Raw genomic sequence first — 23889 nt, forward strand, 5'->3', positions numbered from 1 at the left:
CCAGACACTCCATCGCCAAAGAAGACTTTGATAACTTCCTGGACACCCTGGGCAATAGATTCATAGTTGGAGGAGACTATAACGCCAAGCACATCCAATGGGGCAGCAGACTGGTTACAGCAAGAGGCAAAAACCTCTTAAACAGCATAATAAACAACAACCTCAACTACCTCACCACATACGAACCCACATACTGGCCCACTGACACCAACAAAATACCCGACCTTCTCGACTTCTTCATAACTAAAAATATCCCATCAAGACACGTCCAGATCAACTCCTCGGCTGATCTCTCCTCTGATCATTCTCCCGTGATAGCAACAGTCAGTTCAACAATCATCGAGAATACACCTAATGGCTCCATTCACAACCAACACACCAACTGGCAACTCTTCAGAGAAGTCTTTACACACTCAACCTCAGCCTTCACCCTACTAAAAACAAAGGAAGATATCGAAGCAGCCACGGAATACTTAAACAGGAGCATAATAAACGCAATCCGCCTCTCCACACCGACAAAGCCATCTAGCAGCAAACAAGAATATCCCCAATACATACTAAAAAAAATAGCAGAAAAACGTAGACTAAGAAGAGTATGGCAGACCCACAGAACATCGGAGGACAAACGCAAACTTAACAACGCAACTAGAAAGCTAACCAGAACCTTAACAAACTATAAAAACGACTGCTTCCATAAATACCTCGCCAGCTTATCGCCCACAGCCGACACCAACTACTCACTATGGAAGGCCTCCAGGAAACTCACACGCCCCCCACAAATAATCCGCCGTCCGCAAGGTGGATGGGCGCGAAGCCCTATAGAAAAAGCCGACCTGTTTGCAAAACACTTGTCAAAAGTATTCAAACCCCATTCCCCCCAAGCCGCCGCGGACGTTGCTGAATACCTACACACCCCCTTCCAAATGTCCCCTCCTATCGAACCCTTCTCCTCTGCTGAGACTATAGAAACAATCAGTCGCCTAAACCCCAAGAAAGCAGCAGGACACGACCTAATAGGCAATAGAGCAATCAAGGAACTTCCCACAAAAGGGATAGCACTCATCACATCGATTTTTAATGCTATCCTTCGCCTGGAACACTATCCTAAGGCTTAGAAAATCTCATTGATTACCCTCATCCCTAAACCCGGTAAACCGATACACGAAACCTGCTCCTATCGCCCAATCAGTCTTTTACCTACCCTGTCCAAACTATTCGAGAAGATGCTCACGAACCGACTCCTTCCAATCCTAGAGAACTTGAAAACACTCCCAGATCACCAATTCGGTTTCCGAAAACATCATTCTACAGTAGAGCAAATCCACCGCTTAACTCATACGATCAGCCAAACACTCGAAAAGAAAAAATATTGCTCAGCGGTTTTCCTAGACATCCAACAGGCATTCGATAAAGTATGGCATGAAGGGCTACTATGCAAACTTAAAAAGATCCTACCCCACCCCTACTTCTCCATCCTAAAATCATACCTAACCAATAGACAATTCATGGTTAAATACCTAGACGCCACTTCCGCAACATTCCCAATAGAAGCCGGCATACCCCAAGGTAGTGTCCTCGGACTCCTACTGTACTCCATCTACACTGCCGACCTACCTATATCAAACGATATAACAATAGCGACATTTGCAGACGACACAGCGCTATTAGCTTCCCACGCAGACCCGGTAATAGCCTCATCCACTCTCCAGCGAAGTCTCGACTCCATGGAAAAGTGGTTTCACAAATGGGGCTTCAAAATCAACGAAAAGAAATCCTCACATGTAACCTTCACGCTCCGAAAACAAACCTGCCCCCAGGTCACCATCAACAATGCAACAGTTCCTAGCAGGGACACAGTCCGATACCTGGGCATGACCCTGGACAGGAGACTAACGTGGAAGACACACATCTCAGATAAAAGGAAGCAACTAAAGGACAAACTAAAAAAACTCTATTGGCTCACGGGCCGACGCTCCAAACTAAATTTACAGAATAAAATTACCCTCTACAAGACCGTAATAAAACCTGTCTGGACCTACGGAATCCAACTATGGGGAACAGCAAATAACTCCAACATCGAAATACTCCAACGCTTTCAATCGAAAACGCTAAGATCCCTAATTGACGCACCTTGGTATGTAACCAATGAAACAATACACCGCGACCTCAAGATACCCACCGTCAAAGAGGAAATAGCAAAATATAGCGACAGATACAGCAAAAGAATCAACAAACACCGAAACCCCCTAATCACTGGACTACTCGATACGACGGACCAGATTCGCAGGCTGAAGAGGCACTACCCGCTAGACCTAAACGTTAGATTCATTTAATTATCCAAATCAAGCATATGCACTTACTTATAATACTTATAGATTATAAATTATATCTATCTATAATAAGTATTAACTTATTGTAAATAAACAGCCATGTCACTGCGCCACGCCAGGAAAATTACTGAAAATTCTCAACGCGAGAATTGATTGTAATTTCAACAAATAAATAAAAAAAAAAAATATTAATTCACTCTCTAAGGCATTGGAGAAACTTCCTTAAATCCTGTACTAAATTCTTCGTGCATAAATATTCATAAAATAATTACATGTGGCGTACATTATGTGGAAGTTCGAGGAGTCGCCCCTCGTGTCTGCGATTTTTCATATATGCCAACTTTATGCGAAATTAAGTCACTCTCCAAGGAATTGCAGAAGCTTCCTTAGATTCTGTACTAAATTCTTCGTGCATAAAAGTTCATAAATTAATTACGTGTAGTGATACTTAAGCGATATAATATAACGAAATACAATACAATAACGTAATATAATATAACGTAATAAAACATAATGCAATATAATATAATGTGATGTAATATAATGTAATACAATACCACGTAATACAGTATAACGTAATATAACATAAGGTAATATAATATACCCTAATATAATACCACGCAATACAATACAGGTAATATGCTACAACGTAATATAATTTAACATAAGACATTATAACGTGATATAATATAACGTAATACATTATAACGAAACATATTATAACGTAATACAATATAACGAAATACTATATAACGTAATACATTGTAACGTGATATAATATAACGTAATATGATATAATGTAGTACTATATAACGAAAAACATTATAATGTAAATACATTATAAGGTAACATAATACAACGTAGTTTATTATAACATAATACACTATAAAGTAATATAATATAACGTCATTCTGTATAACATAATACAATATAACGTAATGTAATATACCGTAATATAACGTAATACGTTATAACGTAATATTATATAACGTCATACTCTATAACGTAATAGATTATAACGTAATATAATATAGCGTATTATGACAGTATTCAACATTCAAGACATTTGCAAGGCTGTGACGAGCATTCTCAAAGGAATAAGAAAACGTGTAACAATTGTTTGTCGCATTAGTTTGTCATACAAATAGTTGTATCGCCCTAGAGGAAATGTGGTTTGAATAAAATGAAAAATTTTCCTCAAAACGATGCCTCTGCCTTGTTATTTAAAAGTTCGGTTGCTTTTGCGACAGACGTATATATGTATATATGTATGTATGTATGTATGTATGTATGTACAAGTGAAATTATTCTGAACATTGAGCTTGACAATATATGTGAAAGTAAATGAAATTGGTGAGGTATACCTTTTTGTGTATAAATGCTTAAGTTTATTATTTTGTACAAGAGAAAAAAAAAGTTTATATATTTCTAAGTATTATTGCTTCTAAACATAATAAAATCATTAGACCAACTTTTGATTTTCTCTGTGGCTGATAAATGACATAAATGTGTTATATAAATCTAATTTTTATACAACATTTGGTGAACTTACGCATACGATATTCAATTGAAATCTTTAATTGAACTTAATCTGAAACTTGTTTTGTTTGGTCGTCGACATTTGAATCTCCTCATCTTTAGGTATGTTCATTTATTACATCTTTTCTCAAAACTATGTCAATATGGTGAACACTTTCCACTGTGATATAATCAAATCCAAATTTATACAGAAAAAGCACACAAATTTGATTCTCATCTATAGTCCGTATCGACGCAATTCCTGTCATTTTAAAATAAAGCAACTGATAAAACACCGATCATGTTGTATCCGAACAGCTTCAAATCTAAAAGTGATATATCGAGTGTAGAAAACAATTTTATACTTTTAATTTTACATTTCACGTGTTTTGTGGCACAAAATCTTTATTCTCAAAAATTGAAATATTCCAGAGCGATAAATGATTGAATTTCATTTTGACTCGATAATTTTCATCTATCTATTTTCTACGGAATCTATCTTCTCATAGACTAGGACATGATTTGTACAAATTTTCACACAGAATTAAATCTTTTCGTTGATAAATTTTTAATATAATTTTTAATATCACTAACGAGAAAACAAATCGGTTCCGCAACTTCGGCATCGCGCATATTAAAATTTTTTTAATTACATCACCATCAGAATACTAAATAACAGATTATTTGTAAAATTAAATATTAGCGAGGAATTATTATTTACATTTATTTTAAAATATTAATCATAAAAATATTACAGATTACAGACTACTAACGTATTTAACTACACATTTAACTACGCTAGAATTTGAAACATTTTTCGTGTTTGTGGAATCGATCGTATCATATGTTGCAACTTAATATTTCTGGAATGGAATAATTATGAATTAAATAAGACGCAAAGTAAATATTATTATAAATACAATATTATAGCGATGGAAGCTAAAAGAAATGCTAAATTGTGTAGCAGGAATACACGAATAGAACTTTGATTGTTACAAGCGTAGCCTTCGCAGAAAGAACACGCAATGCTGGATCCCTGAAAATATTCCTCTAATTGGCAGTATCCATCGATTTCTCGTGACGGGACGCACCCTCGCACCGTTACCAATATGTGCCCATCTACATCATGAAGGAAATATGTAGTTATTTTATAGTCTTGGCAGTGTCATAAACAGAAAAAGCTTAAAACTAAGCTAAATGAAAATCAATGTGACGGTGGTAAAAAGCAAGAATTACAAGATTGGATACCAGCGTTGCTAAGTTTAGCATTGAATGTAGCGTATCAAGTATTTATTTTATATAATTGCTTACAAACGTGAGAAGGAATCTTACGACGCCATTAAAACAACTGACTTCTCAGAAGACTGAATGTGATTTTGATTTTACTAACAAATTAACAGTAAATAAAAAAATAATTCCATGTTTGTATAGTTACTATAAATTGTTATCACTACTTCATGTCACTCATCTGACATAGATAGATCTTTGTTGTGGACTTCAATAAATGACTAAATTATTATACGATCATAAACTTTATGTTTATGTTTAAACGTAAGCATTATCCTATCGTCTTTGGAAAGTGATACTTCGAAGAATGATTTTGCATGTAAAAATAAATCAAAAAATTAAATGTAACATCTGTCCGAAGTTTATATTATTCAATACAGTATTGAAAGTGACATATCCCTTTATGAGAGAAAAATTAAGAATTCAAACGTATTTTGATGTTTCATTAATCCTTCAAAAGTCCGTATCCGTCATTTTAGATGCGAAAGATTTATTACGTAATATTTTGAACATAATTATATGTGTTTATACAATCGTGTTGCTGTAAATACAGAATGTATCTTTGTGTGTTCGCCTGATATTTGATCTGCTAGTATTAGAAGATGTCTACTTCGTAGATGTTAAAAGATGCCTAAGTGCCTGTTTAACGTTCGTATTTTGAATGTTAAAAGACGCCTACTGTGGATTTTGTTCAGAATGTCCAAGATACCCTTAGTATGCTTAGGATACATATATATATTAGGATACATATGATTATTATTAAAAAGTCAATATTCCGATCACCATTAGTGTCGCAATAATCCCTTTTCCGGTAAGGGTGTGACGGTATCTGAACTGACATGACGTGAAATAATCTGTGTTCCTTGAAAATTTGGCCATATTTTATCCAGGTCAGGAACTTCAACAACTTGTATCTTTCAGCAACGTGTCTCTATATTATCCTTCGAAAATACTGAGTTTATAACACTTCATTTATTATTTTAGTACGCTGATTATTGATTGCAGAAGAAACTAAAACTTCTAAAAAATAATATTTTAAGATTCCTGCTCAAAAATATTCTTTCTTTGTGACCATGCTGGTAAGTTTTACTCGCGAAGATCTCACGAAATCTTTAGTATATTCTGAACGGAACAAATGCTCCTATACGTATTCCAAAGAAACAATTAAAGTGATCAATTTATATACAGGGTGGTTGGTAACTGGTGGTAAAAGCGGAAAGGGGGTGATTACGCGAAAAAAGAAGTCGAAAATATAGAATAAAAAATTTTCGTTTGAGGCTTTGTTTTCGAGAAAATCGACTTTGAATTTTCGCTCGGTACGCGTGCACTTTATCGCGTCTCGTTATAACAGATCTCACTGTAGATTTTTAAAAAAAATTAAAAAAAGTTTTAAAAAAATTAAAAAAACATTTTTATTCTATATTTTCGACTTCTTTTTTCGCGTAAAATCACCCCTTTTCCGCTTGTACCACCAGTTACCAACCACCCTGTATATATTAATATCAAACGCAAATAATATAATACTCAATTAAATTATGAAATTTCATGTGTTACGCTAAAAGTATAAGTATTAAGTAAACATTATTAACTGGAAAGAAAGCCATATCAAAATATTTCTTTAGATTTTCTCAATAATTTTCGAGTGGCGTAAACATTTGAAATAAGATAAAGCTCAAAATCATGAGATGATAATTATGAATAAATATTATATTATAAATTAATTATGAATAAATTATGAATACATAATCGTAAATCCTGGAGAATTGCAACCGAGAGTAGACTACATGGGAAATTTTAAATGATTGAAAAGCAATATTAGAAGACTCTTTAATTAAAGAAAAGTTAACACTAAATAATAAAAAAGAATGACTAGTGAAAGCATAAAACAAGTTTTAACTGAAAATTAGTTTGTGGCATATGTTTCAAAAATATTACAAATCAATTGAAGATCATAAGAGAAACTACATGCTTTTGAATTATGGCATAATCATTATAAAATCATATGTTTCTTAAGTTACGAAAATATAATTAAAAATCCTTTATGATGTTATTGCATTATAATATAATAACCAGTTTTTAATTGAAACACTTTGTATCACAGTTAATAAATAATTCATCAAAAACTGAATATACTCTTGAAAAATGTAAAGCATCTGTGCTATGTTAATTGCAAAATGTACATTAAGTTCGATTGCGTGACATTGTTGTTCAATTTGAAATTTGCATATTTGTAATTAGAAACATGATATACAGAGTGAGCTACATAAAGTATAGCATTTCTGAGTCTGTATACGATAGATAGATACATGTCTATATACCACCATAAATATAAACACCATTAGGTATATAAAGTTCTTCCCTCCAATACATTTTTTTTTATTATTGTATTTATCATAGCATTTTTTTTTTTTTTGTTAAAAAATTCGTACTGTGAAAATGAAATGTAGGTCAAAAATAGTACAAATACTGTTCGCAACCCCTGTATGTACATAAAAGATTATTTTTTTTATTTCCATTGTAAAAAAATTCCTTAATCTTATCGTGCAAATGTTTTCTTTTGATATTTTATGCAATGAAAAATCCAATGTCGCAATGTCTAGTAATGAGAGTTGCATTAATATTAAACTTGTGCTTGTTTAATTACTATATTTAAATGAAAAATAATTTGTTACCATTTTGTATTTCAGCAGTAAATTTGCTAATAAAGCATTTACGAGTCTCATTTGCATAACATTTTTTTCATTCTTACTCATACATAAAATATACCGACAGTTTTGCAAGAAGAAACGCTTTGTGGATATGTAAACGTTTCATTTGTAAATGTTCGCATATGTCACTTATATGACATTTGGACAATACAAACACATTTCTTGACATAGTCTAAGGACTACCAAGGTATTAGCTATTTAGTATGTAGAAGCGTGTGCGAATGCAATCAACGTTAATATAAGCACGTAGTAGATATGTGCATATGCGATTTACATACATGTATACGATGCGTGCACGTAATGAAGGTGAGCGCACGCAACAGTAATTTACAACTGGATATACTTTATACGCACAATCGATGACACTTTTAAGACAATTCTGCGACTCGTTTTGGGGACAGAGAACTAAGTCGAAATAAGGCGTCGGGACGTAAGGATCGTTGCACTCTCTTGTATGTCCGTTTGTCAAATCGGTATTGCATTGGTAACACCATAGATTTCCTCCTGTCGTGTATTCTGTTAAGTGGTTGAATTTTCTCGATTTTAAAGTAGTCAACAAGTAAGGTTGAAAAGAATGTTAAGCTTAAAAGTAAACAAAGTTAAAGGTGAAGTAACGGAATTAATCTAACTATAAATCATTACAGCTATATACAAGATATTAATGAATATCATAGTGGTGACACTTTGCATAATTGCAATTATTCTTTGTCAATTGTAAATGGATCTTTCGTGAATTACTAAACTTTTTCGACTAAGAATTATAACAAAATACTTACAATAATTACTGTCTATTAAATTTGTTTTGAATTGTCCTAACACTTATCAATTGCGTTAATAGTAAATTTAACTATGTGTCATTTCCATTGAACGCTTACACAAAAATAATATTAAAAGCTACCGATTTAAGCTCTACTTACCCAAATTCATGAGAACGATTATTATCGCCAAACTTACTTGTGCAGCCATGTTGGTTCTACCTGCTATCTTATCTATGATAATAAAGGTAAGGACTGTAGCAGATGTCTGCAGTGCAGATGTTAAACGTATTAAGAAATACATACATATTATGCATACAATCTTCCTCGTGTACGTAATAATCTATAAACGTTAAAATTATCAAACAACATTGTTCCTCAGTGTTGCATTTAATAATTGAATAATCACCATAAAGTAAGTACCATAAAAAAACTGTACAGAGTAATTGCATTTTCAAACCCTTCCAATCATATATTTTTTAAATTCTCGTTTAGAATTATAGTGCACAGATATTACGTTAGAATACAAATTTAAAAATCAAGCTGTAATATCTTTCGAATTATTGTAAAAAAACACGGTGTTAATATTAAAACTAAGTGTGAATATTAATACATATTTACAAATAACATTAATAGAAAAGTGAATAATATAGATAATGCCGTGACAAGTTTTAACCGCATATCACCTATCATTTCTTTTAAGAACCACGCATACATAAATTTTCATTTATTTCACTATTTGATAAGCTTGAAATTGGTAGTCTACGTTTCTACGTTTGAGAATATCATTCTTTAAAATTTTTCTCGAAAACGTATATTTCAATTAATATGAAAAGACATCGCTCTTATCCGCTTGGAGAAACCTCACGGATTACGTATATTTTTCTAATGCGCACATTTATGTACAAAGTTTAAAATTCTTATTGCTTAGTATTCAGTTATTTGTCGAAAAATTGCGGATTGAATTTTTAACGATAATACAGTACAACCGGTCGATATATATTTATTGCTCGTCACAATTTTCGATAATAATATATTCCATCTTTAGAAGCTAAGTAGCATTCCGTGATATAAACATTAGCCAAATTTGATATTTCATAAGCCTCTTCGTTTGTATGTACAATACACATATAAGTTCAAGTACATATATAATATACATATATTTACTTCTTTATGCTTGTAAGGTCGTGCTTAATGAATTTAATCGCAAATGCAATTTGACAAATATACATAACATCCGAATTTTTATAATGAACACACATACAAGCAATGACCATTGCTCAATCAGCATAAAGTTATTAATCGTTAAATATAATTCTATAGACATGGGCTTCTCGAAGTATTCGATATACAAAATCTGCTAGCCAATTTTTCTTAAAATTTGGACAATAGAAATTGTGTGGAAAGTCACATTTCTGTCTGGAATTCTTTCATAGGTATTTCGTTGTTTTCATTTCGTTATGAAACAAGAAAGAAACAAGACGGAAACGTTTATATATATATCAGAAGTCATTCTAAAGTAATGGAACAAATCTGGTGAATTCCCTTATAGACTATCGAAAGGTAATTTAACCACGACAAGAAGTTTGATTATTTAATAATTTGCATCTTTCGTCTGTACGAAATAGGAATTTACGATCTCGCTACAGAAAATACAAATAAAAATTATGTGCGTATATAGAAAACAATAAAAATATACAGAAAAATAATTTATTCGTTAGTGAAAAATTAATCTAACAACGCTGAATTTTTAATTTTTTTTTCTTTTTTTCGAATATTCATTGTATGATACATACTCGTGGCACGATGTGAAATATTAGTGAACAATATATATATATGCTTAATGTGTGTGTTTTCAAGTCTTAGAATACGCTATGAATCGATTAACGAGCAACGCCTGTAAGGCTGATCGCAATCAACTCTATATTTTGATATATAAAGGTTACGCGCTGTTATAAAAACAGCCCAAAATTACAGCTCCAAGAGCGGATAACAAAGTAAAGGAAATTGTTGGCGAAATTGTAATCGAACTATTGCAAGCATCCTCCGTGCATAATTCACAAAATTCCAGCTTCTTATCGTCCGTAGTTAATGTAGGGATCATTGCATTTATCGATTTGCACGGGTCAACGGTCTCAGTCTTCGCTGTTTGGCAACTTCTCATTGTGATGTTTTGATATTTATCTAATAAACATAAATAAAAGTTCCTTCGCTTACATTCGTTCGATGGATAATTGGTAATTAAATAATTAGGTAGGTAATTAATCAGATAAATGATAATTTGAATAATAATGATACGTTTGAATATAAAGATAATAGTAGAAGTATAGCGCAACAGTTTTTCGTTTGGCACTTTCACCCTCGTATTCACGCATTCGCTTGTTTATTCACACCATTTCTAAATTTGAAATCTATCACGATGATGAACTAAAATTGTCATACTCTGAATAATTTACCTTTCAAAATCATTTTAGCACACGCCATTGGAGCGACAAGTTGATGATCCAAATCGTCAACCTCAAAAATTGGAGCTGCCCAAGTTAAAGCTTTATGCTGTTGAATTCTCAGTTTCCAATCCAGCATTTGGTCTAAAGTACATTCGACAAGTTCAAGGTTATGTGCCTTAGGATCTGTTTCACAATTAGGATGCGTTAATGAAGTACACACATAGCATCTTACATTCTTATCTGTGAAACAAAAAGAACAGTTATTTGTAATACAAAATAGGTTCTTATAAAAATAATTTTTTCAGAATTAGAATTGTTTCCGTCGCATAATATTAAACGTACAGGACGTTAGATAAGCCTGAAAACGGCCAAATATTTTGAAAACGAAACAATTTTTCCAAAAATGTAACCTAGATCCACTCAAGATCAAACGAATATGAACATTCAATAGAATTTTTAAAACCTTGAAACATTGATTTGAACCATTTTTCTCAAATAATATAATCTCAAAAGATATTCTCTATATATCAGATTTTATTGATGGAGCATGCAAAATTATGATAATAGAGATTCAATATTGTTAGGTTTCTGAAGATTATGAATACCCCAGTAGTCTTGTTGTAATAGTACGAAATAATACAGTTTAATTGATTATTTAATGAAGTAATTACTAGGTTGCCCGAAAAGTGTCTTTCTTTCCCAAACGTGTTTTTTACAACAGTGCACCTTCAAGCAAACGTGAAACCAAGTCTGTGAAATGTCACGGTGTTTATCTCAACGGAACAAAATGAATCGTACGTAATTCGACAAAATAATATAAAACAAAAAACGTTGTACGTCCATTAATTCCTCATAAAACGAAAGAAACTTTTCGGACAATCTAATATTAAGTACAAGCATACTACTAATGACGTTATTGCTTGTAATTCTACTTACATGTAGTAAACATACATAAAACTACATGAACATGGTATATTTTGCAGTAATCGTTCAACAACAGAAAAGTAATAAACAATAGCTTGTTTTTATATATCATTTGATTCACTTGTAACATTTTTTTGAATAATCGATATTTTTGCAAAACGTTGATTTTTCAGTTCTAATTGAATTTTGGAAATTGAGATAAATCTACAAGAATTCCATTTCGTCGAGTAAATAGAATATCGAACTTTTTTTCATAAATTGCAATTAGCAAATTCATATCCCATTGTGCACGGACAGTCACTTCTTTCGTCATTATCTCGCGATTCTTCACCTTCAACGTTTGTATCACTCGAAAGTTGTTGAGTTTGACATTGCAGTATTTTCATACACCTCTCACAAGTACTTTACATGTTTCATGTTTGACACGAAATATTTACAAGATATGATCACGGTTGTGTGTATTTGCTTAATGTTTGTTTCAGCAAGAAATTTTATTACTTAAAAATCAAAACAACTCACCACTCCGTTATTATAAACACTATAAAGTTCACGTTTTAGAAAATAGATGAGATTATAATTAAGTGATTTTATATATATTTGATTCATAAAACTGGATTTTTAGTTTTAACAGACAAAAGAGTTGATAACAGCTAATAACAAATTTAAATTTTGTTCGAGAAATAATAAAAAAGATATTACTAGCTTTCTAACTATTTAAAGTTACGCTCAAATAATTATTAGATAATGATTAGATTGTCATTGCAAAACTAAGTGCTACGATTTTTGCAACTTTCTACATTGATATAAAAAATATGGTAAAAAAGTCAGTGAACAACACATAGAATTAAATATTACATAAAATAAGAACGTGAAAAGATCACGATAATTATTTTTAAAATCCAAACAAATAAGAATATATACAGAAACATATAGATTCAAAAATTAATCTTACATAGATGAAACGTTTTTCACTCTTGTTCAGCGTATATCTAGTACAATAACGGTAAGAAAATAGAGAAAGACGTAAATGTTCCAGAATAATAACGTATGAATCTCCTTAGAAAAATATAGAAGCCATTTTTCTAGATTATAGTCCATTTCAATTCAACGATTGTTTGTTTTCCGGAAGAAGTAAATAATCTATTTCCTCTGGCGCCTGGTAGACGCCTCTACGACGTCGGAACATTCTCTACTGTCGCACATAATTCTAACAAACCAATGGATGGTGCTTACGTACCGTGAGAATGTTTATAATCGAGCGTATATTTCCAATGTCCCGTTTTCAAACATACGCATGTTCAATGTAGTTATTATTTGGGTCGCAGTATTGTGGCGCCAAGAGTCGCGACACTATATTACTCACCCCTACAAATTGTTCCATATCTCGTAGTTCGACAAACGATAGTTAACCTACTCCTACGTACTACTCATCTAGTTTCAGACTGTTTCGAATCGATTGAGAATATCCGCGACTCGAGAGTAACGGTTTTTTTATCTTTTTTATTTTCACGTTGTCTCATAAATATATATTAAAAGACATCTCGAAGTTATCAAGAGTTTCTGACAGTTAATTAACGTCAACTGTAAATATGATTACTATATACACGGGACAAATAGCTAATCGAAAGCTGAACAATGCGGAATATTGGGAAATATCTTTGACCAGCAAATCTACATATATCTGATCTAGTCGTAGCCTCCTGTAACATTTTTAATCATGCAAAGGAACGTTTACTGACGTTAAGTTGTCATGTACTGGCCTAACGTTTATACAATGTATAGGTTTTTAACATAGTTTTATATAAAAATTGCATTGTCTATACTGCTTAGATACTATATGATAATTAATTTATGTACATTAATTTTAACACAGTTAGCAATATTAATTGGAATATTTTTGTACTAACGTGTATACGGCAACATCATAATACTGTATTGTTAACGTTCCCAATAATTTCAGCAGTTATCATAGTGCACAACTATAGCAGAATCTAGTAGCTAATATTGTCTAATCATTAGATTGTAAGGAACATCTTTAATCGGTTATTCCGAAATTAGTATGAAAATAACATGATGAAATTTCTTTTAATATTTACAAAAATATTGTGATTGATATAGTTAGGCAGTAATAAAATTTAAATACGTACAGCTTCTAAATCAGGAAATATGCAATCTGTTACTCAAAGCATTACCGAAATATCCAGGGCTACTTGTGTATGATAAATTGCCTGCCAGTAGGGGTACCTTTGTATTTTTGAAATTTTTATGCTAAAAGGCAATGCAAAGAGATCAGAAATATATATTTATTCGATAAAGAATATTTGTTTCTATGCCCTTAATCACAGTACTTCTGAAATACAAGTGCAAATATATTCTTGTAAGAGTTAAATGTTATATTAATTTTTGGTATCGAAATTAATGTTTGCGGTTTAGAAACATAAGGACTGGAAATAATCATAATAATATAAAACCATAAAATAGGTAATGAGAACTTCTTTGTAACAAAAGTAAAAGGACTAAAAAGTACTATGATGTTTAATAATTCGTCTAATAAATCTATCTGCATAGTTTCCGAAATAATCTAATACATTATACTAGTTATCATAGTTAATTTCTTACCTTCATATATCTATTTCGTAAATAAAAATTTCTAATTACTTAGCTTTTAACGAGCTTTTCTATATTTACATCTTTTTTAATTTTAATTGAAATACATATTAATAATGTCATCAATTTGTATAGGATATTATGAACGAAAATTTTAAACTAACACATTTTTAACATATATTAACAATAAGTACCATATATGATGTGTATATACAGTGTCTGAAGTTATTTTCCGTCAAACGGTACTATTACATTCTAGAATAAAAATAAAAAAAAGTGTCATACACAGACTATGATAAAAATACGAAACAACAGGAAAGTGCGTTTTCGTTTGATAAAATGTTTAAACGAGCATTAACCTCAACGACAAGCTGAGGAGGGCCAATTATTCGCCCCCTCATATGACCAAATATTAAGAAACTTTAAAGCGAAAGATTTGCCAGATAAGAATTAATTGTACACTAAGAATTGATACAAAGAGATAATATAAAGGATCAATACAAAGAATTAATATAAAGAAATTCAAAGAAACGAATGAAAGTTTCGTAACGTAGTAAATCCAACTTTCACCAATTATATTTTTATAAAATCGAACAATACTTTGAAATGGAATTAACGTAAATACCGCTAATACGCATGCCCTTATGCTTTTTTAAATGAAAAATTAGTCCATTGTTATTTCATACTTCTCCTGTAAGTGTTTAATAAAATATTTATGAGCTTATATATAAGTTCAGTTCCTTTTTTTATTGTTACTCATAGAATACGCAGAAGTTTGGTGGAAGAAATTTGGAACACTTTATATACATATATATATATATAAGAATAACACATACATATACTATATGCACAGTATGTGTACTGTTATGTTTATCCTATTACTCTAATAGACTGTATTTTATAAACCACTATATATCCTATGAGCGTTACTATAGAAAAATTGCAAAGAAAAGCGTTCAATAAATTAATCACAACATGGGATCAATGTTAAAAACATAAAATGTAAATGTTTCATATTGGCACACCAACAGCTTGTAAAATCAACGTATTGCTGAACAAACTTTCATTTGTATTTTCACTAGTGTTCCACCATATTTGAAAAAAAAAAGAAATCTTTTCGCATCGTTTTGTAAAAAGTAAATTTTCAGTATAATCACCTGCACGAGCCGTCAACACGAACGCGAGATTAACAATTAACACTAGGATTCTTCGATACATCCCGGGAGTTGCGAGAGACAAGGTTTCACTTGAAGAAGTTTACTCTCGGGGAACAGAATACAAACTGCGATTCGTGACGGGGGTTGAAGCACTGGCACAAGGAAGGATTGTCGCCGAGTCGACAGCCTGATCGCGAGTATGAGATTGCGAGGTCCGCCACTCACCACGCCACTCACCGACCTCCTCTCCTCTTTTCACCACTCCTCACTGTTTTTCGCCTCTCCTCCACAGATCGCATAATCGCGCAAGTCGCGCAGAGATTTAGCTTCTTTTTCCCTTTGAAGCCTTTCCTCTAGATCGTTCGACGTCTAGATCAGTATTAGGCATTCAGCTTTACCAAATGCTCATGTGAATTCTTATTTTCCGAAAAGAAAACTAATCTCTTATGCAATACTATTATTAATCCTTCGTTTGCAACCTTATTTTATTGACGTCGTCCGAATACTGGGTCGTTTAAGTCCATACAGTCCTTTTTTGGATTTTTGTGCTTTGTAGAAGCCTCTAAAGTTCTTGAATACTCTTCCAAATTTCTAGAACATCATGCAATAATATTCGTTACTACACGTTGATGTAACTTCTTTAAGCAAAGCGAAATTTAAAGAAAAATGTGGAAATAAATGAAAAATTACTTTAAACTACTGATCGAGAATTAGTTAAAATTTTTTATATTTTTATATTTTAATGAAGTTAAAATTTTTTTTCAATTTGTATATACATTTTTTCTATGGGTATTACATTCTTGTTCTCTTTTTCTTTTTTCTTTTAGTAAAGGTACTTTTGTTACAACCTGAATGTATGGAAAATTTACAGTTGAAATATAATCTGTTCTATTCGCGTGAAAAATTGAAATTAATAAAATTGACTTAGATTTTAAAAATTATATAAAATGGGATATACGTATTAAATATAGAAGAAGCAAGTTACTCTATTGTTGCCTCTAAGATTGAAAGATGTAATCACTGAGACGACTTCAATCATTTTCAATCGGTTCCCATTGAAATCACCGACAACAATTCACCGACACCAGATTTCATCGATGCCAGACCACCGACACCAAACTTCGCTAACAACAGCTTTGACTAACTAGTGCCTCAAATGATTGACAGTATTAGCAAGGGGAAATAGAAAAAGATCTTTGCTTATGTAGGTATTTTTGCTTATTTGCCGTACTTGTATTTATTGTACCTTTGCTGTATTTTTATTTTTCTTTTTTTTACTTATTGCTGTAATTAATGATGATCGGCTGCCTCACGCCGCGTTGCATTAAAAATGTCACCTCAAACCTAACACGGACCATGAATTTGATATTTATTTGTGTTAAGATTACACTAGAACTTACGAACGTAAATTAATTGAAACAAAAGCATAATTTACTTAATTGCTGGTCAGCCGTGCTCTGTATTGCATTTAGATTAGTTTTTTTAATCCGATCACCGTAAGGCAGCTGGTTATCAACTATCTGCAGCGATAAACCTACGTAACCAAAAACCCTCTCTTATTTTTCTGTGCTAATATTGCTTGTTAGTTAAAGCTGCTATCGAGGTTGTCGTCGGTTAAAGCTATCGCCGGTGGATTGTTATCGGTAAAAACAGTGCCGATAAAAATTGTGTCGGTGAATTCAATGAAACCTTTCCCAACCATAGTTAAACGACAAATCCTTGTATGTAATCATAACAAATTTTTGAATTACTAAACAGAGACAGGTCATTTTTCACTAGTGAAAAAAGGTAAGAATAAAATTTGATACACAAATAAGAGTTTATTGGAAATGGTAACTCGTTATAAAACATAATTTGATTAAAAAATATCTTGAATTGAATTCAAGGAGAATGATGTGGAAATAAATACATTTAACGAAATATGTATAAGGTGTTTCATATCAACACTAACAAGGGAACATCTCCAAACGTTAATTGTAACCAAATTTATGTATGTGTAGTTCTCGAAAAATATTTGACAGATACATTTTCTTTTATGTGCTCATATTCACGTTGGAGGGATGAAAAGAAAGTTGGGGGTTGGGAACATATTTTGCAGGATATCTCGAAAACTATTGGGTCTAGAAAAGTGGTTCAACTATCAAAATTGGTTGTTTTTAACTAAGGAATTCATTTGCGTAAATAGGACTTTTAAAAATTCATTTGTTTAAAAATGATAATAGAAAGTGACATACTTTTATTGTAAAATGCACATGTGTAAATTTGAAATAATTGCACAAAATATTGATAAACTGGAATTTGGATTTTCATCTTACATCGTACCTAAATTTATAAACATCGTGTTTCATTATTATTTTGTGAAAAAAATATAATTATCTTCTAGCCCAATATTGTTTGCATTAACTTGAATATGTTCTTTCAAAATATCGATACGCGCTTTACGGTCCATAAATATATACCATAAATAAGACAATATAATATAAATAAGATAATATAAGATAAATAAGATATACCATAAACTAGCTGGCATTCACACGACCCCAAATTGTGACTGATCTTATTCCCCATCATGTTTTATAGTCGACTGCTTTATGTTTAGTATTTCTTTGTTGCCATACTTTATATTCCAGATATAAATTAATGTCCTATAGTCTTTGCAAAGTATTTCCGAATATTTTTGTAACGTCAGAACTGGACGTTTCCTTTTACAATTTAGTATTTGTAAAGCTATTTAATATTTAATAAACGAATAAAATGTCTACGTTAACTGCAAATTATAATCTAACATAAAGTAAAGCATACTTTTACTTATTCCCATAATTACTTAAACTATAGAGTAAAATAGTTAATATCACGATGGCCGAATATTTTTGTGGCAGACTGTACATTAACATTAAAACAATTTTCAAACCCATTATGCTATTTTCATCGCATTTGTTTTCTGCTGTTTTATCTTGCCAATTATGCACAGACCGGTATATTCATTTCCCTTTCCTAAACGCCTGTTACCTGGTTTATTTTCTCTTTTAATTTTTCCATCGCTATATCTGTCTATGATTCCTTGAATTGTTGATCTTAGTTTATTTCCAATTTCAAAAACTTCGTGCAGAACTTCGCACTTGTTACGAAAATTTGCAATAACATCTTTTTTCCTTTTCAGTCGTTTAGTTGCCTTCTCGTTACTTTAAAGTCTATCTGTACCGGTAACTTTAGATACTGATGTTAATTGTACTAACATTTCACGCATGTACATGTGTATGTATCATCACGTTATGTACAATTTCATGTAGGAATACATATTAGGCGTATATTTTCCCTCTATCTTTTTTAGATATTTGTTAATATCTTCATAAAAAATATGAATAAATAACGTTCTCCAACATATGTACACGTCTCTTAATTGTGAAGGTAAACAGAGTTCTATGAAGCTTTTGTTGAAATTCACTATTGTTATGTATCACACAAAATGTGTTTTTAAGATCCTTAGATATTTAATTTCCTCTACATTTTTTGTTTTTCCTCTATTTATTCTATTTCTCTGCTTTTTGTTTATTATCGTTGTAATTGTATCCGTAAATTGTCACGTTTCAAATAGTGCAAGACATCGTTCACGAAGAATGAAACATAATTGAGCAAACAAACTGACTAACCCTGAACTGGTACAGTATTAATTTCATAGTCGGATTATAAAGTATCACAATAAAAAATTTTAAATGTCTAACATCATACTATGTTTGAAAGCAAAACTATGACAATGTTACATCTGGTATGTTTTAGGACTCACTACACTGGAATCAATCAAGTCATAAAAAGCAATAGATTGGTTAAATTAAAAAGAATTTTAACGTTGAAATCAATCTCGGGAACACGTTTTTATTAAAAATCCTCTGTGTACTATAATATTATAGCATTTACGTCATAATTCGTAGACATTTTATTAGTCACATTGTCAAAATAATTTTTTGTAGAAAAATATCTTCGACGAAATACGAAAATAACTTTGAATTTTATAAATGAAATTCGTTTTTTATCATAATTTGAATATTTAGTTATACACGAACTTTACCGACCTCTTCCATTAACACTAAACCTACCGACACTTCGTGTATACCTATTCCTACCGTGTGCGATCAAAATGACCGATGATTAAAGAAGTAATAGTTTTTATGACTTAACTTAGATAATGGTTAATTTATAACTTAATGTATATAAAATGATGAACTTTCATAAAATTTCGTCCAAATTTACTTTTGTTTAATTGCAATTATAGACTTAGATAGAATTACACTTTTATTTATATAGAGATATATCTTATTCAACTTTGCTGCATTTTTTACAAATTATCTTATTATCAAATGTACATTTGCCGCATAAATATTTCCCGCATCTTAAACAAATTTTGGTAATTTTGTAACCTTTACAATTTTTTACTTGACAAGTTTTTTGTAGTAATGAATCTGAACTTGTTGATAGTTTTATTGCATGGTCTTTTCCCGCGATTCCTTACATAAAAGTAATGTATGCATTAGGTTTATAACAATTTTGTGAATTCTCTGTAAATTGGCCCCATACTGTAGATACCATTGCAAATTTATTGGTTCATAAACGTTAACTTCTTTCGTTCTTCTTATCAAATCCTATAAACCTCATAATTTCAGCAAAGTCATTCCTGTTCATTGTTTTTAAAAAAATGCAGGTCTCCAAATATTATTCCATATATATGAGAGATCTAAATTCTTTACCTGATATGCACCGCGGATATATAGCAGAGCAATAAATGCATCTAGTTTTGTTGCATCTAGCTCCCTCTTAGTCCCCAATACTCTAAATGCTTCTACTTCCGTACATTTTATTATATGATCCCTTATATGGTGATCAATGATAAGATAATATGCCGTCTTTGCTTGTCCTTTCATTGTATGCCGTTTAACATATCCCTAAAAATATTATGAACTGATGTCCTGCCAGATTTGGAACTTGCATCTATTTCTTTCCAAACTGTTCCATCGGGCCCAGTTTCACTCTCTGCTGTCAACGATAATTTCTTTCCTTTTTGCCCTTACATAAACGCTTATTTATAATATTCAACTCTGATCCAGTTGTAAATAGTTTTTCATATGTTTCCATGCCGTTTTCAGTTGCTGAAGTTTCTTGTTTATCGCACATTGAACAGTCTTCCTCTATGTCCGTTATTTTTATTTTTATAATTTTTTTTTAAATCTTGACATTTCTAGGGTAAATATTTATCACAGAATAATACCATGTACGGAATACAAAATTATTGTCAAATTTGACATGCTTTACTTTTCCTTTTATAACAACTTTATACAAAACGCTCTGAGATGCTTTCTGTCTGAGTTTTAGAGATAACAAGTTTAGATATCGACTAATTGACTAACAAGCCGGGATGTATTCCAGTCGAAAAGGCAATAGCATGTAAAAATATGATCTGTGACGGCGATATTTATACGAAATATCGATATTTATATGAAAATATTGATGACTGTTCTCCACCAACGGTTACTCGATTACTGGAGGATGGGAAAACTTTTCCCGTGTTTTATAGCAATGAGCAATAACCCTAAAAAACTTCTCGACTTTTAAAAATGTTTGTAACAATGGACTGTAAAAAGTGCTAAATTTTGTAGCGGTTCCTTAGGATTATTATGAACCTGAGTTGATATGTCTTGACAGCTGATGACTATCTTGATCGAGGGATGGATTGTTTTATGACAAGATTACGGGTGTAACAGTTGTTATTATTTGTTATTACTGATTTTGTTTGTCTTAAGATAGCCTTTTCGTTGTACTGATTGCATTTATTCTAAGAATAACTAACATATATTGTCGGGCCGTTAAAATGACCGCTCACGGTAGACAAGGCAGAGTACAAATTTTTCTTAGAAAATAAAAGAGCAAACTAAAATTAAATACCGAAAAATATATTGTATGCATGTTTTAGGAAAAGTCAGAAATTATGAAGCAATATGATAAAGTTTAAATGTGGTTGAATTTGTGTAGAAGTCGCGAGAGCGGTCAATTTGACCGCGCCGGTAGGTTTAGTATTAAACTAGTTAAGTTACGTAATTAATAATAAATCGATAATATGACCTTACGCAACACTGCTTGTCGCTATAATTTACAATAACTTTTAATAATTAAAACTGAACCTTTATTAATCGCTGGTCATCAAAGTCAGACTTCAAATACATTTAATGTATGACGACTAGCTACATTAGTTACGAGCGAATACTTCCTCTTAAAAAATGTTTCGTCAACCGACAATTACGTGACATGATAAAGTGATAGAATTTACTACTGGAAGTACTTACATCTTATTAAACATTTTTGATTTCTCATATATGTACATACCTGATACTGTACAATTAAAAATATTAATTTATTTACCTAGTTTAAATATTATCTAATTTAAATATTACGTAACATGATGAATGAGACACTTTATCATTTAATACGTTTAGTCACGTACACATTTGTTTAATCAACTATGAGTCATGGATTGTATAACTCTCACTGAATTAAGATTTAGTATACAATCCACATGGGAAATACATTTAAAACTAGTTGGCAAGAATTCCAAATACATTTCCTTGCAGATCACATCAAAGTAACACATTACTAAAGAGAACCGTATAAATTGTGGCAGTAACGATTGACGTCGGGGTTGAAGGGCAGCGCGAATACGTCGAAGAACGTTAATTGTCTATTAGCCTAATTAAAGCTAGCGATATCCATGACAAAGACGGTACACAGACCATATTTTTGTAGTACGAAACATGAAAATATGTTTCTTAAAAATTATTCGCTTCAATGTAATTCTTCAAATGCAAAGTGACCACACTGTAAAACATAGAACAGCATAGTAAAATTTTAACAGAAACAACCATAAATTCAGTGAACTAATGAAGTAGAGATTTGTTGTTTCGCTTGCTAAATATTATAAAAACTACTAAATTATTTAGTAACTAAATATTACAAAATATTAAATTCGAATATTTTATATACCTTCTCGCGTTGTGCACCTTTTATACATTTGTACGCCTTATTTTCATCGGCAGTCTGATAAAGAAGAAGAAGAAATGAAAAGAAGAAGATAAAGAAGGCTCCAGATCGTCTTGAATTTTTTAAGCGGAAATCAAATTTCTATTTATAAGGCAAATTGTGAATAATATTAAAACAGATTGACCGATGGTCAATTGCAAGCAGGGGAATTAACCAAGCTTACGTATATCTGACAAGTTTTCAAGGTTGATCCTCTAAAAAATGATACTTACAAGGCGATTTTGATATTCTTCATTTTCATCTTATCTTGAGATGCAGAATATTCTCAACTTCACTCGCATTACGAATTACGACCCAAGGCGTATGTAAATATCACATAGGTAGATTGTAGATAACGTGCCAGGTCATTCTACGATCTCGTGCGTTTCATCAGAGAAGATATTTTAACCACTCCAGTGCTTAATTTCTATATTTTTCTTAGAAATATTTCCCCTTACATAGGAAAATAGGAAAACAACGCATTCTTCTGAGTATTTTAGCGCATTTAGAATACACGAAGACTTACCATGAGTTAATAGCAGGACCAATAGTGCAGACATTTTATCTTCCACTGTTTCTTTCAACGAAAGTTCCGTCTTATTGACTGTTTACTATTAATTGTCACTTATGGTCATCATATATTATAATTATTATGTTCGGTGCAACTAAAGCGAAACATATCTAATAGAATACAGTCACAAAATTCGTTAATAGTAATAATAATCATTGTTGTATTATTTGGTCTAATTATTATTAGCCTATTTAACAGTTTCGTTGTTAATGGAGTTTATAAATCAATATATTTACCAAGTATGAATCTTCTCACGTTAGTTATAGATTTAATTGCAGCACGTATTACGGAAACATGCGTAATCCAACTAATCTAATCGTTTCCTTTACAAGGAGATACACTTCTTCTAGATCCAGGCAGTGTAAAGCAAGAGCTGACATGATACATTCGTAGGCGAAGCTCTACTCTTTACAATCGCCACTTCCAATTGTAGTAATTATCGCGATCACCGAAAGTTGTAAATTTTAATCACTGACTAATTTTACCATCCCGACATGGCCCTTCCATTTACTATAATTCCTAG

At 31.6% G+C, this 23889-nt stretch overlaps 1 protein-coding gene across 1 annotated transcript; it reads right to left on the minus strand.

Annotated features, from left to right (window-relative positions):
* Positions 1-10292: 10292 nt before the first annotated feature.
* On the minus strand, positions 10293-15945 carry LOC126867194 (uncharacterized). The gene is made up of 3 exons (XM_050621441.1): positions 15734-15945; positions 11055-11285; positions 10293-10782 (listed from the first exon to the last, which is right to left on the minus strand). Exons 1-3 carry the CDS (start codon positions 15792-15794, stop codon positions 10541-10543), a joined length of 534 nt encoding a protein of 177 aa, XP_050477398.1. The 5' UTR covers positions 15795-15945; the 3' UTR covers positions 10293-10540.
* Between the last annotated feature and the right edge of the window lie 7944 nt (positions 15946-23889).

This window comes from Bombus huntii, chromosome 6 (genome assembly GCF_024542735.1).
Source record: "Bombus huntii isolate Logan2020A chromosome 6, iyBomHunt1.1, whole genome shotgun sequence".
In the NCBI taxonomy this organism is placed as follows: Eukaryota; Metazoa; Arthropoda; class Insecta; order Hymenoptera; family Apidae; genus Bombus; species Bombus huntii.